Below are 22,973 nucleotides of genomic sequence, written 5' to 3' on the forward strand. Positions count from 1 at the left end.
CACTGGAGACGTTTTATTTTCAGTGTGTTTGCTAGGTGGCTACCACTGCACCGCTGAACTCTCGAAGTGCCTCAGCGCACCGTCGCTGTCAGACGAACACAGAGAAGCTCCACCTCCATTATTTATATGGACACGGAACACAGTAACCTTCCACACAAAATAGTTCCAAACAAGTAACAATCGCGTCAGTGGCATACATCGTATTCGATAGGCTACCTGCTCTTTATTCACCAGAGGTTCATCAACCTCGTCTCTTATTTCTCTCCCGAAACAGTGTCTTCTCCCGCTTGGTGTACCTTAGCCTTCTCCGCTACGTACAATCTCTGGACACAGCTTGTAATGGAGGCTCTCACTGGCAATCCGTAGTGGAGTCGTTCGATGCAATGCGAATGATTTCAGCTTGAGTCGAGCTGTGGACAATGTTGACAGGCTTGCATGCAGAACCCATACATTTAGCTCTGGCTTCAGCAAATTTGTTCTTCGTCGTGTTATCCATTTTCTTCGCTTTGAAATGATCCATAGCTGTCTGTCTGAGACGAGGGGGCGGAGTACTCACGTCAGCTGGCCATTCAGTGGTATTTCAGACTCGACGTGCTATGATGATAGCTCAGTTTATGACTGCAAAACATCCAGGTAACTTTGGTCTTGTCAGTGGAACCATCTGGCAACTTTTTAAAAGTAAACTTTCCATTCATAAACTCTTTAAGTATCCGTTTTCGGTGTCTCGCGCTGCCGTGGCTGGCAAAACAAACGTGCGTGGACCTGTGCAGCGCGCTTGTTGTTTTGTTTCTGGATTATTTATAGAGCAACGTAACATCCGCTGTGACTGTGCCGCGTTAATCTCGCGAGAAAAAAAATGTAATCCCATTAAAATTCATTTAAATTAATGCCAATAAAAACGCGCTAAACTGACAGCTCTAAAACAGATATCTTGAAAGCTGGAACGATACGTTGTTTGTCAATCAGACATTTTTCCAAACTGTGTCAGCAGATCAGCGTGGAGATACGAGCCAAAGTGAAGACCAGGGGCATCTACGTACTGGTGGTGGAATACGCGAACATGGAGGAGTCGCCACAAACGCTCGCTGTCACCTTCAACTTGCCAGGAGCCCAAACACGTCAATACAGTGTTACTCTTTTACGCTGTGCCTTCAGGTACACCCGCAGGCACTGATAGTCATAATGTTTAAAGTCGCCTTTATCAATGTTTATGTTTTTACAGCTTCCTGTGTCGAGTGGTCGCTGTCGATGAACACAAGCGAGTGGCACTCTTCTCTCTGCCAGGTGACACGGAGCTCCAGCTGTCTGCCGAGAGCGCAACCTTTTTCCTGGTATGAATGCCAATGCTGCCACATGACAGTTTGTGTCCTGCTCATTGTCACAAACCCAAAGTATGAACATGTAACAGGGAATGGACAGTGGTCAACCACCTGTCTGGTACCGGGCCACAGAGAGAGACAGGCAAAAACATTTGCACAACCAAACTAAAATGTTTTTGGAATGTTGGAGAAAACCGGAGTACCCGGAGAAAACCAACCAGACATGGGAAGAACAAGCTCCACACAAGGGAGCCAGATCCAGATACGAACCCATGACCTCTGTACTGTGAGGCAGACATGCATATACACACACACACACACACACACATGTCCCATCCATTTTCAGATCCGTTTATCCTCACATGGGTCGCCGGGAATGCTGGAGCCTATCCCAGCTCGACGAGGTACACCTTGAACTGGTTGCCAGCCAATCGCAGGCACGCATAGACAAACAACCATCCACACTCACACTTAGGGACAATTTAGAGTGCTCCATTAACCTCCCACGCATGTTTTTGGAACGTGGGAGGAAAACGAAGTTCCCGGACAAAACCCATGCAGGCATGGGGAGAACGTGCAAACTCCACACAGGAATCAAACCCTGCACCTCTGCATTGTGCGGCTGGTATGCTTACCAGTTGCACACCGTGCTGCTATTAATAGTACAGTAATCCCTCGTTTATCGCGGTTAATGGGTACCAAAACCACCTGCGATAAATGAAAATCCGCGAATTAGCGACCCCCCCCCTCCATATACTGTAGGTACATGTATAAATTTAATGGTATACATGCATGTAGAATTAAATTTTGAAGTCATTAACATGACTTAATGTTGTATACTACTAGATTTAAACATGTATAAGTTAGGTTAGTTTATAAATTACAAAATACAGTTGCTCTATGTGACTTTCGCTGCTTCTTGCGGACCTTTTGCGGACTTAAAAAAAAAATTATGAATATGTTTGAAAAAATCCGCGATGCACTGAAGCCGCGATAAACGAACCGCGAAATAGCGAGGGATCACTGTAACATCATTGATTAATCCATTATACAGTAGTATCATGATTTATCAACTTTTTTTCCCTTCAACTACAGTCATAGTACATATTTTTATAGTCAATGTCTTTACCCTAATGTATTTTTTTTTTTCTTGAGTACAGGTATTATCGATTTCTCACATAGATACTTACAGTATGTCACTGTTTGGTAACGTTACCACACCATCCCTAATTTGTCCAATTGTTAACATGCAAACATACCGACCATTTCTGATTTATACCGGTAGTATGTGTTTGCACCTCAAGGTGTGGTTGTGACTCAAAATTGGCGCCTCCTAGATGCAGATGAAAGTGCTAATTGAACGTTGTTTCCCTGGTGTTGTAGCACAAAATCTATCTGGTTCCTCAAGAGCACTTCTCCATGGAGTATGTGGATCCTAAAGTCCTTTGCATCAGCACTCACGGACACTTCTCTCACGACAGGTACAATAGTCCTCATCGTCATCATTTAATGAGGTTGTAACCCCCACTCACACCGGGCTTTACTGTCCATGCAGCTCCTCCTGTGTTCCCTCGCGCTTCCGAATGCCGTCCAACTCGCTGGTCCTGAAGGAGGATCAGAGCGCCAACATGCAAGAGCCCATCTTGGACTCCCACAACACCGCTACCCCTCTGCCTGGTCCCCAGAGGGAGCCATCAGCCCGGTCAGCAGCAGAGCTACCGCCCAAGGCAGCTGACAATGGCGACCACGTCAGACTGGACTCGCTGCAGGTGACTATATAGGCCCACAGCACTGATGCAGCAGCTCTGTGCCTTGTTTACACTGTGCCCTTCCTCCTACCCAGAATGCAGCAGTGTACTCTACGCATGTCCACACACTGGGACGCTATGTCTTCATCATCCACTATCACCAACCTCTGCACCCCACTTACCCCATCCAGGTCTACATCAATGCCGGGCATATCTGGAAAGGTAAGACACGATAGAGAATACAACATATGCATCCATGTACACACATGGATGTATAGTTCTTGTTTACATACGTACAGTGGTGCTGATTGGTCTTGCTGCATTTTCTTCACTTTACAGTAGGATGTATAGGACCTGATTTGCTAAGATTCTTTTGGTGGGTGTATCCTGTTTGACCTACTACGATTATGGCCCGTAGGGTGTGTTTTACTGAGGCCCAAAAAGTAGCTGTTAAATTGCACGTGCCGTCTAACAGATTGCGTTGGTGGGTATGTGCTCTACTATGATGGCACAATTGGCAATTAAGGTGGTGGAGACTGCTGATTCTGGATCAAAATGAGCGTTTTGCACTTTATGATGATTTTCACCATCATGGAAAATATGAGAGAGCACCGCCAGCACAAAATTAAGATTGAACTGAGGGAATTGGAAATGTCAGTGGAAGAAGCAAACAAATATACAGACATTGTATATGAGGGATTAATTCCCATGTTTTGCATCTGTTACTAATTGTAGCAGAATAGAGCTTATATCCACAGGAATTTCGAGAGTAAAGTTCAATCAAGCTCATTTTATTGTATAGCCCTATTAAAAGAATCTCAAAGGGCTTCAGAGGCCCTCCAACGTTGGCAGCGTTCCTTGATCTGAACTCCACATCAAACAAGAAAAATTCAAATTCCCATTCACAGCAAAAAGAAGAAACTTTAAGAAGATACCAGAGGTGAGGGTCTAAAACTCATTGCACGCATATCAGGCCTGGCAATAAAATTCCTGCATATTATGCTAATTGTGGCATTTTCAAATAAATTACTCGGTAGCACCTGTCATAGCTTTTCCACGAACCAGACCCCGCTTTTATCCTCAATGTGCCAGTACCCTAATGTGGCCAGGAACGCGATGGTCCTTTATGGCTCGAGTTGTGATTGTTTTTGTTGATGTTTCTACTTTCTACTGTGATTTTGCATCAGGCCATGCCAATGCCTCCTTCTGCCCACACGCATATGGCTGTCGAAATGTCCTGGTGTCAGAAAACCAGATCATCCTTGACGTGAGTGACCACAAGCTCTTCCTCACTGTGCAGGTTCCTGTGGATAAAACACTGTGGCTGGTAAGTTGCATTGGTAACACTGGACCCACACAAAGCAACACAACCCAAGAAGCCAACTGATGGCCCATGGTTCACAAATCTTTTTCTCGTCAGCAAACTAGCATGGACAAGCATCCTATACATTTTTACCTCCCCTCCCGTGCACCTCCATCTCAGCATGGTTTTTCCTGAACGTGTATGTTGTCGCAGAATAGATGGGCAGGTCACTCATCAGATTGTTAACAATTAATGACTCGGGAGAAATTCCTGCATTACTCTCGCCTCTTGGGTCACAAAATTTTGGTTTGTTTCGAGGGTAAATGATGAAAAACCTTGTTAAATACAAAGTATGAAGGGGGGCTACAATAAAATCAGTTGGGATTTCTTTTACTAAAATAGAGGTCAGTACTTTGACCCAAACACACACACACACACGCACACACACACACACACACGCACACACACACACACACACACATGCACGCGCGCACACACACACACACACACACACACAGCAAGGATATTCATTTTCACCATATATCGACACTGTTATGTCATAAACATGACCAGGAAAATATTTAATATCACCGCCAAGCAGATTCATTGATGCAAAGTTTGCAGAAGAGTAAAGAATCTGCAAGCGTCCATGCATATAATTCACATTTAAAGGAGATTATGATGGATACAACTGCAAAGAAAGCTTGGAGCTGCAGTTTCCTTGTAGTTAGTCTGGGTCCAGCGATGCCAAGTTGGATGGAATTGCCACTCCCCCCTGTGTGGATGCCTTTGGTTTGGGAAATTTGTGAGATGTTCTCCCACTTCAAAGCTGTAAAGATACAACAGTATCTGGTGAAGGGTAGTATGGATACCCAACAAATTGTCTGTAGAAGTCCCCCGGGGGACGAAGTACGTCTCCTTATCACAAGTTCGTTTCTTTCTGAGGATCGAGCAGTCTTTCGCCAAAGCACAGTGCAGGGATTCCCTCCTGATTCACTTGTTTTTAAGTTGGACTGGAGCAGACATTGCGTGGCAGCCCGGGCAGTGCGGGTCTTGGCAATGAGGAGCCATGGTTCATCTGCGGCATATGTATAACAAATTATTTTCCGTGTCTTTCCAGGACTACGTGCTAGTGGTGCCTGAGTCGAGCTACAGCTCCAGCTATCTGAGTGAGGAGTCTCTGGACAAATCCTATGACTTCATTAGCAGCTGCGGCCTGAACAGCTTCTTCATCAAGTGAGTAGCTTAGTGCTCTGACTCTCACTCACTCTCACGGGCGTCGGTGAGGTGCCAGCATGTTGTGTGCAGCTTCGTACAGGTTGTGTGTGTGTGTGTGCGTGCGTGTGTGTGTGTGTGTGTGTGCGTGCGTGTGTGTGTGTGTGTGTATACATGTGTATACATGTGTTTAAAAACTTGACTATGAGCAAAAATGGCTTTTTGCTTATATATTTGGCCTTTCAAAACCAGAATATAGCCAGGATTGTTATTTTGTAATGGTTATATACTGCATGTAAATAGATTAGAGCTGTCAAACGATTAAAATATTTAATCTAATTAAAAATGCAACTGGCATAATTAACTCAAATGAACTAAAAAATTAATCGTGATTACTCACATTTTTTATCGTTTCTGAATTTCCTTTTACATTTTTGTCCTATTTTTCCCACATTTTAATGCTCTCATCAACATGGAATCATGAATTAGTTTTCTTTGTGCAAAATGCAAATATTTACTGAAATAACAATTTCGATTTTCAATTTTACATGAACATTTTTCACTTGGAGCAGTTATTCACACATAATCTCTCACACAATATTACTGTCCATCAACAACAGTGAAAAAAATATTTTGTCACACAACAGCTGCTTTAACATCTTTTTTTATGAAATCAAAACAGAGCAATATAACATTCTCCATTGCGAGACTAATAAAGGTTTTCTTATCTTATTATAAAGTGCACATCTAAGGTAAACTAGTACTCAGCCTATAGTGGATTTAAACCATGGTTGCATACTTCGTTTTTCTCAAGTTTGCTTTGAACACAGCAGTCTGTTTCTGTATGTTTGTTGAAGAATAACAAGACACCGGACACCAGTGTTCGTTATGTGCCTCTGTATTCCAAACTGCCGGCCGTACAAACACAGTCAGGCTATGTTGATTGTGTTGGTCCTTCTTGCGCGGAAGTCTCTCTACGGTTTTGTGTAGATCTCATTTCGGATGACTACACTTGGTTCGATGACAACACTGGAGACGTTTTATTTTTGCTATGATGCGATGATACAGAGAGAGAGAACAGGTAACTTTGGTCTTGTCAGTGGAGCAATCTGGCATTGGTATTTCTCCAGTTTCTCGTGTTCCTTCTTTCTGATGTTTCCATCACTTGGGATCGCGACATTCACTGCAACGGCTTTCCTCTGCCCTTTATCTATGATCACGATATTTGGTTGGTTGGCCGATATCCAGTATATATTACTGCTGTCAGTTTAGTGCGTTATTATCGGCATTAATTTAATTCAATTTTAACGTGATTCAATTTTTTATCGCGAGATTAATGCGGCAACACGTCACAGCGGATGTTACGTTGCTCTATAAATAAAACGGAAACAAAACAACCAGCGCGCTGCACAGGTCCAAGCCCATGTCTGTTTTGCCAGCCAAGCAGCGTGAGACACCGAAAACAGATACTTAAAGAGTTTATGAATGGAAAGTTTACTTTTAAAAAGTTGCCAGATGGTTCCACTGACAAGACCAAAGTTACCTGTATCATACAGGTATACGATGTATGCCACTGACGCGATTGTTACTTGTTTGGAACTATTTTGTGTGGAAGGTTACTGTGTTCCGTGTCCATATAAATAATGGAGGTGGAGCTTCTCTGCGTTCGTCTGACAGTGACGGTGAGCTGAGGCACGTCGAGAGTTCAGCGGTGCAGTGGTAGCGACCTAGCGACCACACTGAAAATAAAACGTCTCCAGTGTTGTGCCTCGAACCAAGTGTAGTCATCCGAAATGATGTCTACACAAAGCCGTAGAGAGACTTCCGTGCAAGAAGGACCAACAGAATCAACATAGCCTGACTGCTGTGTTCAAAGCAAACATGAGAAAAACGAAGTATGCAACCATGGCCCATGGGATTTGAGGAAGACTACTCAAGAATCATATAGACCAGGGGTCACCAACATTTTGACCTCAGGAATGAAGTTGCCCTGTTGGACCACATGGGGAGCCTGTGGGCCTGTTTTAAAAATAACTCATCAGTGATGGCAAATTTTGCAGGGGCATTGCCAGAATTTTTTTTCTGTGAGGTGGCCAGAGTGACGCGACAACTGGCTATGTAACCTCACAATTTGGAGATTGTGAGTTTTGTCTTGGCTATACAGTGCGCAACATACCTTCCACAATCATGGTTTCTTAAAGTAAAATGCACACGTACACAGAACCTTGGCCAACACACTCAAAAGACAAACACTGAGATAAGTTCAGTTAGTAGTTTGGAAAAAACAGAATTTGTTTCGCACATCAAAGGATTGCTCTCCTGTTACAAAGTTAGGACTCTATTTTGTGACATCCACTGCTCTTGTTCTCAACATGTAATTACATTACTTTCAAAGTGTGTTTAAAGGACTGAAAAAATCAATTAATTAAAAAAAAATTAACTCGGGAGTATTGTTCCATGTGTTCATTTATCTTAGCCTTAGGTTATATCAATATATTGCAGATTTCATTTATTGCAATGTAATCAACGGGATGGAGGATGACTGTATCATTTGATTTTAAATATTAAAATTCGATTAACGATAATAAGAGCAAATTTGTTATTTCAGAAGGGAGTACTGTATCAAGTTCGTAGCAAACTCTTAGCATTAGCAAGTACCCATGAACTAGCTCTCAGTTTCAACAGTCTTTGAGCCTTGGTATACTTAACACTACCGAATGTAACGGAAGGCTACATTTCACAAATATATGAAGTGCGATCGATCTTAGCAGTGACTGCCGCTTTTATCCCTCCCCACAGTCCATCCAGCGCTTCGTCCTTCTGCCTCCGCGCCGCCACGTCGCTGTCGGCCTTTGTCAACAATGGCGCGCTGCCATGCGCTTGTCATGAGGTCGGCGCCGAGAGCGATGCCTGTGAACCGTTTGGCGGCCAGTGCCGCTGCAAGCCAAACGTGATTGGTCGAGACTGCTCCATGTGCGCCACGGGGCACTGGGGCTTCCCCGACTGCAGGCGTGAGTATCCCGGAAAATCATTCAACACCTCAATGTTGGCCACATTTGAATTCTTCAAAGAATTTTTCGACTGCAAAAAGGAGGTGGACTTTTTTTTTTGTCCAGCAAAACAATAAGACAAAATGTTCTTACATTTTACATTACAATTACATTACATTTATCCATCCATCCATTTTCCGAACCGCTTGATCCTCACTAGGGTCGCGGGGGGTGCTGGAGCCTATCCCAGCCGTCTTCGGGCAGTAGGCGGGGGACACCCTGAATCAGTTGCCAGCCAATCGCAGGGCACACAGAGACGAACAACCATCCACGCCCACACTCACACCTAGGGACAATTTAGAGCGCCCAATCAGCCTGACATGCATGTTTTTGGAATGTGGGAGGAAACCGGAGCACCCGGAGAAAACCCACGCAGGCCCGGGGAGAACATGCAAACTCCACACAGGGAGGCCGGAGCTGGAATCGAACCCGGTACCCCTGCACTGTGAAGCCGACGTGCTAACCACTGGACTACCGGGCCGCCCACATTACATTTAATGCAATGTAAATAATTGTAATCTTACATTACAATTTATGATCAAAGAAAGTGGAATTAAAAACAAAATCTAAAATGTCTACATCTAAAAAAAGTACAATGGGCAGTGACTGAACAAGGAGACTATCATGTTATTGAGTGATCACATGGGAACTGTAAACCATTCCTTGGACAATGTACGCTGGTTGTTAATACTTCATAAAGACTGCCTTACTGGATGCTGCTGTTTTGGTTAGCAAATTCAAAGGGCTTCAGCAGTGAAGGCTTCAATGTCCTCATGGACTTGACAATATACAAACCCCAATCCCAGTGGAATTGGGATATTTTGCGAAACACAAATAAAAAAGAATACAATCATTTACAAATCATTTTCAACCTGTCATCGATTGACTACATCCAACCCACAAGGCATTCATGTTAAAAAGGGTACATTTTGCAAGCATTCTTTCATTTATATATTTGATGCCGGCAACACGTTCCAAAAAAGCAAGGACAGGGAGAAAAAAAAAAGACTGGAATAGTTCAGGAATGCACAAATAACACTTGTTTGGGGTAAACCCCACAGGTGGACAAATTAATTGGAAACGGCTATGTGTCATGATTGGGTATAAAAGGAGCATCCTCAAGAGGCTTCGTTGGTCACAAGCAAGCAGGGGGCAAGGTTCGACACTTTAAACAAGTGTGTGACTAAATAGTCCAACAATTTAAGAACATTTTTGTCTCAGTGTACAACTGTATGTATTTATGTAAAAATAAGGTCAGCACAAAAATTTACCAACCTGTGGTTCAGCACACGCGGATTCGCATATTTGCAGATTTTTCAAAATGTGTTCAATAATTTAAAAGATTTTTTTAATAGATTTTTTGTTGTTTGGGGGTGGGGGGTATGTTCATGATGGTTCTGAGTGCTCTACTGTCAAAGCCTTCAATCCTCTTGGCCAGAGTGTTGTTTGAAGGCCAGGATTCTGCACCATACAAGACAATGGGAAGAACTGCTGTATTCTAGATGCGCATTTTGGTCTCTTGGGACACTGAGTGGTGGCACCAGAGGGGCCGCCATAGTGACTGCATAGCTGCAGCCCCGAGGCCACGTCTGCGGTCGATCTCTGGCTTGAGATCGCCGTTGCTTGTCATTGTGTAGCCGAGGTAGATGATGGAATCGACGAATTGAACTTTGTCTGAGCCAAAAACAGGGGGGAAGGGCGGGGTCCGTCACCAATATACATACGTTTTGTTTTCTGCCAGTTTACTTGGAGTCCCAGCTTTGCTGCTTCTGTTTGGTACATGGAGAGAGCACTGCTGAGGTGTTGGAGGGAGTTGCTGAACAGGGTGGTGTCATCAGCATATTCAAGGTCGGTCAGGTGGAGGTTCCCAAATGATAGGCCTGAGACTTGCTCCCGGACTCCTAGTAGAATCGCTGCAACAACGTGGTTATTTTCGGTGGAACTCTGAGGTACTTCAAGATGTTCCAAAGGGAGAGGTGGTCAACTGTGTGAAAGGCAGCTTTAAGATCTATCAAAGCTATACAGATGAAATAGTCCTGGAAAATATTTTCAAGAAGATTGGGAACCCTGAATATATGTATGTATTATGATATTTATTTTTTCCAATGCATTTCAGTGGCTGTCAATTGTATTTGGATTTTCGCTATTTCCAGGCCAATCCCCACGATCCTCACCGCCCATGATTAGCATGGGTCGACTGTACATATTTTACACGTGTCCTGATGCCAATTTACACAGCATTTTTTTTGTAGACGAGGCGCGCATTGTCGCCCCCATAGCCACGCCGCCCTGTGCGAGCGTACATGCCAACTACCACCGCTGTTGGTGTGCGTTGTACATATCATACAGCTTCAGTTTACAGATGAGTGATCGGATGTAACTTTGTGATGATGAATATAAAGCTTCATTTTGCACTGCTGCACTCGTTTCTCACCGACAGCCCCTGGTCACGCCGTAATGACTAACGGCCATGTAAATAGCCCAAGATAGCGAGTCTAACCGCTAATCTGATCCACAATTAGCTACTTTTCTCTCTGACCTGCAAAGTCATATAGTGACTGTGTCACCTTGTTGGCCAGCAAACATTACAGTCCAGCGAATTATCTTTCACCGGCGATGGGCAAATTGGAAGTCCTCTGTAAAGGGCTGGAGAAGACAAGACGACTAAGACACATGAATAACCATTAGTTGACTTCAAGCTTAAGGTGTCAATGCAGAGTTGTAAAATCATTGAAACGGTTCAAATCAGTTATTGCACATTTTGATTGTGGTTGTTCCACTTTTCCAATTTGGTGGTTTGAATGAATATTTCCTCATTTGTGTGCACATATTGACAAGAAACCGCTCCCTACTCCGAGCCTGTCAACTGATTGGTCACGGCGTCATTTGTTCTCAGAGTGTAACTGTGGCACCAGGCTGTGCGAACCTATGTCAGGGGAATGCATCTGCCCGCCACGGACACTGCTGCCTGAGTGCACCCAGTGCGAGCCGCAGACGTTTGGCTGCCATCCGCTGGTTGGCTGTGAGGTGTGCAACTGCTCCCAGCCCGGAATTGTGGCGCCTGATGTCAGCTGCGACAACCTCAGCGGACAGTGCAGGTAAGAGGGAAACTCCTTCTGTACGCTCCTTTTTTTTTTTTTTTCTTCATGTCAGCAAAAACAAAAAATTGAAGCACCAATTTGTAGCTTCAGGGGTGCTAGTGACGCGACTACTGAGTAGTCATGCCCACACAAGAGCATGAAGAAGAGCCCCTGTTTATTAGTTAAGTTGCAAGCTAGTTGTAATATAAGACAAATTTACAGTGTATTCAATGTCATACTCAGGGCACTGAATCAATTGCAACTGGACTGTTCTGGTTGGCCTAGAAATTGTTTTGCCTCCCACCCGAGCAGGCTTTTACAACACGAGCCTGAGTTGGGGGGGAATCCGCCTCTGCGCTTTCTACCTGTTGTTGAAAGGTTCAGAAAATGCCGCTTGATCACGGTTATCCTAGCATTTGTATTTGAGGTGAAAAATTAATCAAATCTAATATCTGTTTCTGTCTCTTACACAAACTTTATTTTCTTGATTTTTCCATGTTTTAATTTATTTTCATGCATTTGTTACTTTATTTTTCGTCATTTTTGCTTGTTGTTTCAAGAGGGTTTTTTTTTTTGGCTTTCATTGTCGTGTCTTGCCTTGATTGCTTTCCATTGCTTTTATTCATTTTTATTGTTGCGTAACGCATCCCAGATGCAAGAACAACGTGGTGGGTCGCCAATGTGACCGCTGCGCATCTGGTTTCCATGGGTATCCAAATTGCCAACCATGTGACTGCAATGAGGCAGGAACTGAGGAAGAAGTATGCAACTCTTTCACGGGACAATGTCTGTGCAAGGTGAGCATGAAACCAAAACAAATTATCCCCATCCCAAACCTTTTCCATGAATTGATCACTGAACTAAGCTCACACACTCTGCTACCATTAGGAGAACGTCCAGGGTTCTCGCTGTGACCAGTGCAGAGTTGGCACATTCCACTTGGACCCAACCAACCCCAAAGGTTGCACCAGCTGCTTCTGCTTCCGTGCCACGGATCGCTGCAGGAGTTCAGACAAGAGACACAGCGAGGTAGACCAAAATAGCCTCGGAACACACCTTCGAACATCCTCCCCTTTGGTGGGATTATCCACGAGTTGCTCCTTGCTCCTCTTATTCCTAAAGATCATGAGCATGGAAGGCTGGGTGCTACTCAGTGCCGACAAACAGGAAGTACCAGTCAACGTGTATCCGGATCAGGACTTGGTGGAGGCTGACCTTAGCGACATTCCTGATGTGTACCAGGACCTTCACTGGCATGCGCCCAAGACCTACCTGGGTGACAAGGTGTCATCTTACGGCGGTTACCTGAGATATCGTCTTAACACGCAGACCATGAGAGGAGATGTTTGGTCTCCTCCTGTCGAACCTCCAAGACCTGACATCATCCTCAAGGTATATACTGTATATATATATATATATATATATATATGCACACACACACACAATGGCCAGGGATTTAACCCTCTAGGTTGGGAGACAGACATTCTACCACTTTTTCGTGCCACCCCATTTTATTGACAGGAAACGTGAGCTCTTATGAGGAAACGCCATGATCACTGAAACAAAATTGAAAATACTTTGCCCATTGCTTTTATATTTTTCCAGGTTGAAGATGACAAGAGTGGGAAAGTGCATGTAATTTTTGGTGGTGATTAATGGTGGCAGCCATTAGCGAAATTATGTTAGACCACTAAGATAATTTCATACGCTAACCTTGGCTGTATCAGCGGCCAAACACTAATTGCTGCCCTCACAGCTGCACTGGTGTTAGCCTTTGAGATGGCTGCCGGTCTGTGGTGTATAACAAAACTATGGCGTCACAAAATGTCTGAAAAACAGCAAATCTGACATCAGGGAAACTGCATGTAAACTGCTCTTTTCCTCATTTGCTAACAAGTGAGCCATGGAGATGCTCCTCCTTGTGAGATTTTCAGAGCTGGAAGTGGGCATGCGTAGAGATGTCCACATAAATTCTGGTGCTGATTGATCGACATTTTTGGAAATCATTAGCAGCTTAGGTACCCCGATTTTGTATGTACATAGTGTGTCTGGTTTGTCCACTGACTCCCACTAAGACATGGGAAAACGGAGGGGGTCGTTTCAAAGGACAATGTCTGTGCTGGGTGAGCATGAAACCAAAACAAATTCTTTCCATCCAAAATGTTTTTCTTTTTTTTGCTGGCAGTACTTCATAAAATGAGTGATCGCTTGAACTGAGCTTCCGCAAGAGCTATTTCCCGATTTCTCCAAATCAAAGTGATACATTTGAAAATGCAAGCTAATATCATTTTCCTGTTCCCAAAATACATAAAGAGGTGTTTTGAGTGAAAAATGGACCATCCCAGCCGACAGTAAAAGAGTTCAGAAATGATCTTGAAATTGATACAAAAATCCATGAGAAGTGGCAGCTAATTGCACCAGCATTCACTCTACCTCCGGGGTCAATGATGACAATACTTGAAAAGATTTGAATTCAGTGTCGTGTTAGTTACAAATTACTTTCTCAAAAAATTTATAAGTTCCTGGATTACATGTAAATGTAATTCGTTACCAGGGAAAGTAATTATTTGAGGAAAAACCTTAAACCAAATATGTCAAAGAATTTGGATGAAAAAAATATATGTATTTTCATTTGCTCAGTGGCAGGTCACTGTCTTCAGCTCTTTCAGCGTTAGTGACCACTCATTGCGCGCGCGTGTGTGTGTGTGTTTGTGTGTGTGCGTGTGCGTGTGTGTGTGTGTGCGTGCGTGCGTGCGTGTGTGTGTGGGTATAGGGCAACCAGATGACATTGGTGTTCTTGGAGCGTGAATATTCTTCTCCCGCGGAGCCGCATTTGGGAATTGTGCACATGGTTGAGGTAAAGTGGACCCGTTGGTGCTCAAAGCACTTTTGAAAGTCCAAAGTAGGAATGTTGAAACGTATGCCGCCTGCTGCCTCCCACAGGGAAGTTTTCGGCATGCTCAGACTGGCAACTCCGTCTCCAGAGAGGAGCTCATGATGGTTCTGGTGGCTTTGGAGTCCCTGCAGATACGAGCCCTTCATTCCCAGTCGGCCCACTCGGTGTCGCTGCGCGGCGCCGTGCTGGAGGGTGCCGAGAGCTTGCCGGCTGGTCGCCACGCTAACAACGTGGAGCTCTGCATGTGTCCTGCCAACTACCTGGGAGACTCCTGTCAGGTGAGGAGATGGAAACATGTCTTCAAGATATGGCATTCCTTTATTTAAGATAAGATAAGAAAACCTTTAATAGTCTCACAATGGAGAAATTCCCACTTTTGTTGGCACAGAAATGTGCTCCAGGTTTCTACAGGGATGCCATCGGCCTCTTCCTGGGAAAATGTGTGCCCTGCAATTGTCACGGACATTCGGATCAGTGTTTGGACGGATCGGGAATCTGCTTGGTGAGTTCCATGCAGATCATAGGCATCTTAAAATGGCTGCTGATTATTACTCTAAAAGTCATTTGAATGAAGGGCTTTTTTTAGGAGCCGCAACATGCATGAAGAATTTGGCCAGCGTGTGTATCCTGTTGAATGTGTTTGCATTTTAGGGGTCCCCGCGCCCACCAAAAGCCCTGGAAAGTAGAGAAAATGTCTTCTTTATCATCCATAGACAGCCCTTTGTTTTTTGTAGCATTACGACTTATTGTGGATCGCATTTATTATTGCCAATTACCATTGAAATACTTGAAATTCACATTACTTTAAATCAGTGGTTCTTAACCTTGTTAGAGGTACCGAGCCCAACCAGTTCATATACACGTTCACCAAACCCTTTAGTGAAAAATTAAATATATTTCTTTTACAAATTCAAGACATTAAAAACAGAAAAAAGTCAATACGATAACATGGCATAAGTCTAGGTTTTTTTCAATTGTATGACGAACTATCACGACAGTCATACGGTGACTGAACTAAGCGAGCGAACTAAATTTCCCACAGCACTGATTGGACAAGCAATGTAATGTGATCATCTGCACCCAGCGATTGCCAGGAAGACATGTCATAACTAATTGACATCTTGAGTCGGGTGTGCCTTCATCTCCATGGCAGAGGCTCCGTCGAACCCCTGAGGGTTCGACAGAACCCAGGTTAAGAACCACTGCTTTAAATATAACTTTTGGTATCAGGCCGAAATGACAGGACTCTGAAAACAAAAACAAACAGGCTTAGGAATAGAACTAATTAATTTAAAATTAATTCATAGGATTAGTTACAAATGCTTTCTTGACATTAAACTCGGGACGGATTATATAAATGTAGTGTTTATTGAATGATTTTATTACCGTAATGTTTTTTTTTTTTTGGTTGGTTTCAACCAATTGTATTTATTGCGCAATCTAAGAACTTTCATTTCTATTGTTTTATGACATGGACAGTAAAGATTCATTTCCAAAATCAGAGTGTGAGATTACATCAAATGAGATAATTGATGAGTGATTAACCGATTAAAAACATTCATCACACAACAACCAAGATTCTACTTGACGGTTGTCTTCCACACCGCTGTCCATTGCAGGGTGTCGCCGTGTAGTCATTGATCGGCCTCTGGGTTATCGACACATCCTTAGATGAAAGATGCCACTGCGGTGACATCAAGGCAGGGTTGTAATGGAGAAGGTGCCAGTTGGATAGCCAAGATAGGGGGTCACCAATTGGGTCAAGACCCATGACCACATCCAATTGTTTGGCAGAATTTGTCTCAGTTTCATATTCTCACACAAGTAACAGAGGTCCGCGCTAGGTGTCATTTGGTTTAGAAACGTGTGTATTCACCAATTTGTCTGATAATCAAGACCAGGGGTGTCAAGCTCAGGTCCTGGAGGGCCGCTGTCCTGCACGTTTTCCAAGTCTCCCTGTTGCAACACACCTGATTCAAATGAACAGGTTCAATGTCAGGCTTGCGCACAGCTTGCTGATGATGAACAGGGTGATTTGGAAAACATGCAGGACAGCGGCCCGCCAGGACCTGAGTGTGACATCCCTGATCAAGACATTCGTGCCTGATTTTGTGAGGATTCTGCGAACAAATTTAGAACCTCCTCAGACCATGCGTATGCACAAATAACGATCGGCCTCTGAAAATAAAAACACATCTTTTACACAAGATGCTAATTGTATTGAAACTACAGTCATTTATACAAAGACTAATAATAATTTGAACAGTAATAACTTCAAATGGGAATATGCTAATGAGTTGACTAGTGTCCTAAATAACTGTGAAAGACACTTCCCATCTCTTATAACCTCTTACCGGTCAAGTGCGTATAAGTGCTTCCTGTACAATTGATTCCTCCGCTGTGCGTCCGCAGTTGTCAGTCAATGACTGATCATGAACCCAGAAAAGCCAGCGAACCGCTCACATTTCCTGTTGAATCAAATCTTTAAAGTTTTTGTATTGATACACATACATGCTACAAAACAGCATTTCCTGACATAGGTTTAAGCTTTCTTTTTTTTACATTTTTTTAATCTATCTATTGATTTATTTATGCATTTATTTTGTGAAGACAAAATCTCTTTCCCAGCTGACAGTTGCGGCTGTCACTTCAGCCTCAGTCCGAGTTGTGACACGTCTTAAAACATCTGACCGAGTCGGGAAACCTTCAAACTTAGCTGTGCTCCAACCCCTTGCCACCATTAATAACAAGTCCCAGGTGTCTGGGAACATGTTAGCCTCCTCGTCCCTGTTGATAGTATCACCTCCAGGCCTCCTTATTTCCATTGCTTACTTGATCCATCCATCCATCCATTTTCCAATCTGCTTTATCCTCACGAGGGTCGCGGGGGGTGCTGGAGCCTCTCCCGGCTCTCTTCGGGCATTCGGTGGGGGACACCCGGAACCGGTTGCCAGCCAACCGCAGGGCACACAGAGACAAACAACCATCGGCGCTCACACTCACACCTAGGGACAATTGAGAGTGTTCAATCAGCCTGTCATGCACATTTTGAAATGTGTGAGGAAACCGGAGTACCCGGAGAAAACCCACGCAGGCCCGGGGAGAACATGCAAACTCCACACAGGAAGGCTGGAACCCACGACCTCTGCATTGTGAGGTCGACGCGCTAACCACTGGAGCACCGGGCCGCCACTTACTTGATCCATCTCTTTCAATTTATTGATTTTTGATATGATGCCTTTCCCCTTCTCCCAGTCCATAATGTGATTATTTCTTGTGCATTCGTCTGTTCTGGCCGATTTCTTGTTCTTCTTTGTCTTTTTGTTTCCTAATGTAGCGTTCCTGTCATTTCTTTTTTCACTCTGTTTGATGTTGTATTTTGCGGGTGCTGACTGTTCATCCAGAGAAGTGCCTTCTTTGCTTTATTCATGATATTTTCTGCATTGGTTGGGATGGGAATCTTGATGGTGAGACTTGCTGGGGTTGTTTCTTCATGTTTACGTCTAAGATTGAATCTCAGATGGGTTTTTGTTTTGGGGGGGGGGGGGGGGTGCGCAAGCTTCATTTCTAGTCTTTCCCAGCGGCGGAGGAGAACAGTATCACGTCCGTATTTTCCATGTATTAGCGCTATGATGGTCATCCCTCTCTTCTTATTCGTTTAAATAGGTTTCTTTTATTCAGACAGTGGTCTTTTTTTAGTGACGAGAAAACCTCTTACCAAGCTGACAGCTCCTACCCCTTGCCGTCATTGAAGCAGAGAGTCCCAGGTGTGTGGGAGCATGTAAATTCAAAAGATGAATCAAGGAAGCAATCGAAATAAGGAGGCGTGGAGGTGACGCCATGATCAGGGACTAGGGGGCTGCAAAAAAAAACAAGGCTATAGTCTTGATTATCTACACAATATTAGTAGCCATCCCTTCCACAAGTTCCTTCACTTCCATCGACGTTGTCCACTTAGCCTCCAACACACCAAATTCAGATGATCAGGATCCTTTTTGGGCTTCTGCGAAGCTTGCTGATGAGCTCACTTTATATGCTTTTGTTTTTTTGTGTTGTGGTCTCATCTGTTGTGTTCTATTGTGTACGTTTATGTGTCTGTCAGAACTGTCAACACAACACAGCCGGCGACCATTGTGAGAAATGCCAGGGTGGTTTTGTCGGCAACATCAGTGTGGATGGGCAAGTGCAGTCATGTTCCAGTTGTCCATGCCCACTTACAGTGCCATCCAACAAGTCAGTACTCCAGAAAACCTCTCTTCTGAGAGCGTAGCATTAGCACGAACTGAATAACTTTATGTTTGTGCAGTTTTGCTCAAGGTTGCGTGGAGAAGAACGAGCAGATGCAGTGCTTGTGCATGCCCGGTTACGCCGGGCCACACTGTGAAAGGTAAGCCAACAAAACAACAACCCAAAAGGTACATCAACAGCACAGTGGTAAGAGAAAAACAAGAATATTGCTCACATTCGAACTAGTGTCGTCATTTTTTTTAACTCACTACTTTGCTTGTACCAGCGTCTACACTTTCACATTAAATAAAAGCGCCCGATATTTCATTTTACCTTGATGGTCACTGTCGGGACCATTCAGTCTGTGGGTGTGCCGGATGTCGACTCCATTACATACTTTGCCTAGATCTGATCAAAAGTAGTGATATTGTTATGTCATGCATGTTTTCAACGCATTTACATGTTACTGAAAATCACGTTAGGCTTGTTTGTTCACAAATCATTTCACATTCAGAGCACACTCCTAGTTTCCCCACTCCCATAGCATGGGAAGGATTGTTAAACATGGGCAAAAATGAAGAAGAAAACTTTGTTGATGTTGATTCTTCGGGAAAGTGCATGTATATGCAAGTAAACAAGTTATTAAAATAGATATTTGTCATCTTGTTCTCTGATTGGTGATCGCCCTCCTATATCACAAAGCTTCTCACGCGACCTTGAAGGGAGAGCCTGAACACATAGCGGAGGAAACTTCAGGATCTTGTTCATTCAGGTCATGACCCACAGCTCGTGATCATAGGGGAGGGCTGTTACCTAGATCGGCTGCAAAATTGAGAGCTTTGATTGTCTGCTCAGCTCCTTATTCGCCATTCTTCCCTCGCTCGTGAACAAGACAACAAGATACTTGAACTCCTCCACTTGGGGTAGGATCTTATCCCCAACCTGGAAAGGGAACCGCACCCTTTTCTGACTGATTTGGAGGTGCTGATTTTCATTCCAACTGCTTCTTAGTCGCCTGTGAACCGGTCTGGTGAGAATTGCAGTTTGCAGCTTGTTGAAGCCAAAAGTACCACATGAAATGCAAAAAGGTCGAGATGCAGTACTGAGGCCTCCAAACCGGACGCCCTCAGCGTCATAAAGGTTACGAACAGAAGTGACAAAGGGCAGCCTTGGCAGCATTCAAATCTGACCACAAACAAATACAATTTATTGCTGGCAATGTGGACCAAAGTCGTCTGACACTGGTCATACAGGGACCAAAAAGCCCGTATCCCGGAGTTCAGTATGCCATACTTCAGAGGTACCCCCGACAGAACTCCTACAACTTGACGACATTTTTATCACTCCTGCAACATTTTGTATTGAGCGTAAATCGATTAGACATGCCTGGAGAGTAAGTCAGAGGGTGATTTAATAGGAAGGTGGTGTTGTTACTGATTACCCATAGTTATTATTATTAGGAGTAGTGTCCCCTACCTACTGCCCGAAGACAGTTGGGATAGGCTCCAGCACCCTCTGCGACTCTTGCGAGGATAAAGCGGATCGGAAAATGGATGGATGGATGTGCAGATTATTATTTGTCGTAGTAGTAGAAGTAATAGTAGTAGAAGTAGCTCACCCCAGATTTGTCATTAGTGTAGCCACATAACATGAATCCATCTGTCCATCCATCGATCTATCCATATTTTGAACTGCTTACACTAAGGTCTTGGGCATGCTGGAGCCTATCCCGGTTGTCTCAAAAAACACAAAGGTCAGCTGCCTGGTGGCTAGCTGCATTTAGCATGCCCAACAGAACTTTGTCTTTAACAGCAGCTTCTTGACAGGTGCGCCCCCGGTTATTATGGTAACCCTATGGTGCTGGGCAGCACATGCCAGCCCTGCAATTGCAACGGCAATACAGACCCCAACATGCTGTTCACGGACTGCCACCCACTGACGGGCGAGTGTCTGAGCTGCATGCACAACACAACCGGGCCTCGTTGCAACGAGTGCGCTCCTGGTTACTATGGTGATGCCATCTCTGCCAAAAACTGCACCCGTAAGTTTGAGTGATTATGATAGGTCGATGAAGGAGTTATTTCGTCAACAAGCCTCTAAAATCTGTTGGTGTCGTTGATGTCGTACAGAATGCAGTTGCTCACCATGTGGTACCGAGTCATGTGACCCGCACACTGGGCAGTGCCGCTGCAAACCTGGGGTGATTGGATCTCACTGCCACCAATGTCAGGTTTGTTGCCAACAAGTTACATACACGACAGACCACACAGGGAAAAAATTGTTTATTTTGGTGCTCGAGAGTTGAATTTAACTCAATCTTTGATAATGGCCCCGCTCAAAAATTTAGAAAATCCGGCCAGTGCAAAATTCCATCCATCCATTTTCTGAACTACTCCTCCTGACAAAATTAACAATGAAATGTGTGAAGATAATCAATACAGTTTATTTATTCACACTGTTCGGAGTATGGCGGCACGGTGGACATGCGCGCCGCATAGTGTGGAGATCATGGGTTAAATTCCAGGCCCCGGCAATCCTGTAAGTAATTGGCATGTTCTCCCAGTGCCTGAGTGGTTTTCTCCGGGGACTTCGGTTTCCTCCCAAAAACATGCACGGCAGGTTCATTGAACACTCTGTCCCTAGGTGTGAGTGTGAGCGCCGATTGTTGTTCATCTATCCCTGCGATTGGCTGGCAACCAGTTGAGGGTGTACACCGCCTACTGCCCGAAGACAGCTGGGATAGGCTCCAGCATTTCCACGACCCTCATGAGGATAAGCGGATTAGAAAATGGATGGATGGATATTGACACTGTATTTTTTTTTTTTTAACTGTGCAGAGCAAATCACATTCTTTTCAGCAGTCAACAGGGGCGAGTCCTCCACCAACGATTTCTGGAAAAGGGAGAGATGAGTTCACCAAACACTGACGATTAACTTGCCCCCTCACAAAGTCAGAGTAGATGTATTGTTGTTTGTTTTATTGATCAGTACTTTCCGTCTTTTTACAAATGTACGAGAAAGGATGGTAAAATGTCACATAAAGGAAACATGTTTTTTTTTTTCCAAATTGTAAAACAATTCCCAGTTGCCTTTGTAAAATCTGTCTTGTGTCAAAAAACACAAAGAGCACAGATGATTGGTCTGCAGGGAATTTCACCAACATTACCACTGAGTTGACTGCAAGGTCGTAGGCTGGAAGCCACCTTTACTTTGCTCTTTGAGACCCAGAGCACTTCCAGGTGGTGCAGCGGCGACAGGGTTGTCACGCTGACGCTCACTGCAGCCGACCGTAGGATCTTTGTTTTCCCCGCACTCTGTCTTCGGAGCCAGAGCCAAAAGCATCCTTGTTCTGCCTCCTTTGCCAGCTCTTTCGTGACCTTTTTGAGTTTGGAGTCTGCGGAGTCACTTGTTGGATGCTCCAGTGTCGTCTGGGCAGCCAACTTCCAGTGGATGTGTGTACACCTTCCACTCATTGTACTTCATCTGTAGCAGTTTCACTTTCTTTTCAGCAAGCATGTGACTTTTAACGAGGCACTTGGCCGAACATGTCTTTCACAAGCTCTGTTAGGTGTGGGGTCAATGTGGAAACAACTATTTCTAGGCTGTTCTCCACATCCACTCTCTTCCTCTGCTTGATTTGACGTGTGTCAAAGTTCTCAGCTTTAACACACCTCACACTTAGCTACAGTCATACCTTGGTTTTCAACCATAATCCGTTCCAGAAGGCTGTTCGAAAAGCGATTTGTTTGAAATCCGAAACTATTAGCAGAAATACACGATGCAGAAATAACATAAAAACAGTCAGACTTGCGTAAATCACAACAAACACATCTGCTCACAATGAACGCTACACGAGGAAGTGGCGTCACTTCCTCGTGTAACGAAGCTGAGAGGAGTCAAGTGGCGTATCCGGGTTTGCTCAGTTTCGTCTAAAACCAGTTTGCGGTCGTAATCCGAGGCGTAAAACTCTCGAATTATCTGGTCGAAAACCGATTTGGTCGAGAACAGAGACGTTCCAAAACCGTGGTTTGACTGTACTTGTAAAACCCAAAGACAGTCAAGTCAAGTCAACAGTATTTATAGAGCACTTTTAAACAGCCATCGCTGCATACAAAGTGCTGTACATGGAGCAATT

At 44.2% G+C, this 22,973-nt stretch overlaps 1 protein-coding gene across 2 annotated transcripts in view; it reads left to right on the plus strand.

Annotated features, from left to right (window-relative positions):
- The window catches only part of lama5 (laminin, alpha 5), a 163,865-nt gene that overhangs the window by 92,461 nt on the left and 48,431 nt on the right, over positions 1-22,973 (plus strand). For both annotated transcript variants that reach the window (XM_086127741.1, XM_086127749.1), the window contains exons 27-45: positions 992-1,155; positions 1,223-1,331; positions 2,703-2,800; positions 2,875-3,088; positions 3,163-3,289; positions 4,255-4,394; positions 5,491-5,606; positions 8,385-8,596; positions 11,532-11,733; positions 12,368-12,512; positions 12,604-12,744; positions 12,838-13,107; positions 14,489-14,572; positions 14,659-14,889; positions 15,000-15,113; positions 18,714-18,844; positions 18,918-18,998; positions 20,665-20,879; positions 20,968-21,068. In XM_086127741.1, the coding sequence (XP_085983867.1) occupies positions 992-1,155; positions 1,223-1,331; positions 2,703-2,800; positions 2,875-3,088; positions 3,163-3,289; positions 4,255-4,394; positions 5,491-5,606; positions 8,385-8,596; positions 11,532-11,733; positions 12,368-12,512; positions 12,604-12,744; positions 12,838-13,107; positions 14,489-14,572; positions 14,659-14,889; positions 15,000-15,113; positions 18,714-18,844; positions 18,918-18,998; positions 20,665-20,879; positions 20,968-21,068 (2,895 nt within the window). The remainder of the gene's footprint in view (positions 1-991; positions 1,156-1,222; positions 1,332-2,702; positions 2,801-2,874; positions 3,089-3,162; positions 3,290-4,254; positions 4,395-5,490; positions 5,607-8,384; positions 8,597-11,531; positions 11,734-12,367; positions 12,513-12,603; positions 12,745-12,837; positions 13,108-14,488; positions 14,573-14,658; positions 14,890-14,999; positions 15,114-18,713; positions 18,845-18,917; positions 18,999-20,664; positions 20,880-20,967; positions 21,069-22,973) is intronic.

Source organism: Hippocampus guttulatus, chromosome 1 (assembly GCF_054856545.1).
Source record: "Hippocampus guttulatus isolate MCC_2025c chromosome 1, RoL_Hgut_1.0, whole genome shotgun sequence".
NCBI lineage: Eukaryota > Metazoa > Chordata > Actinopteri > Syngnathiformes > Syngnathidae > Hippocampus > Hippocampus guttulatus.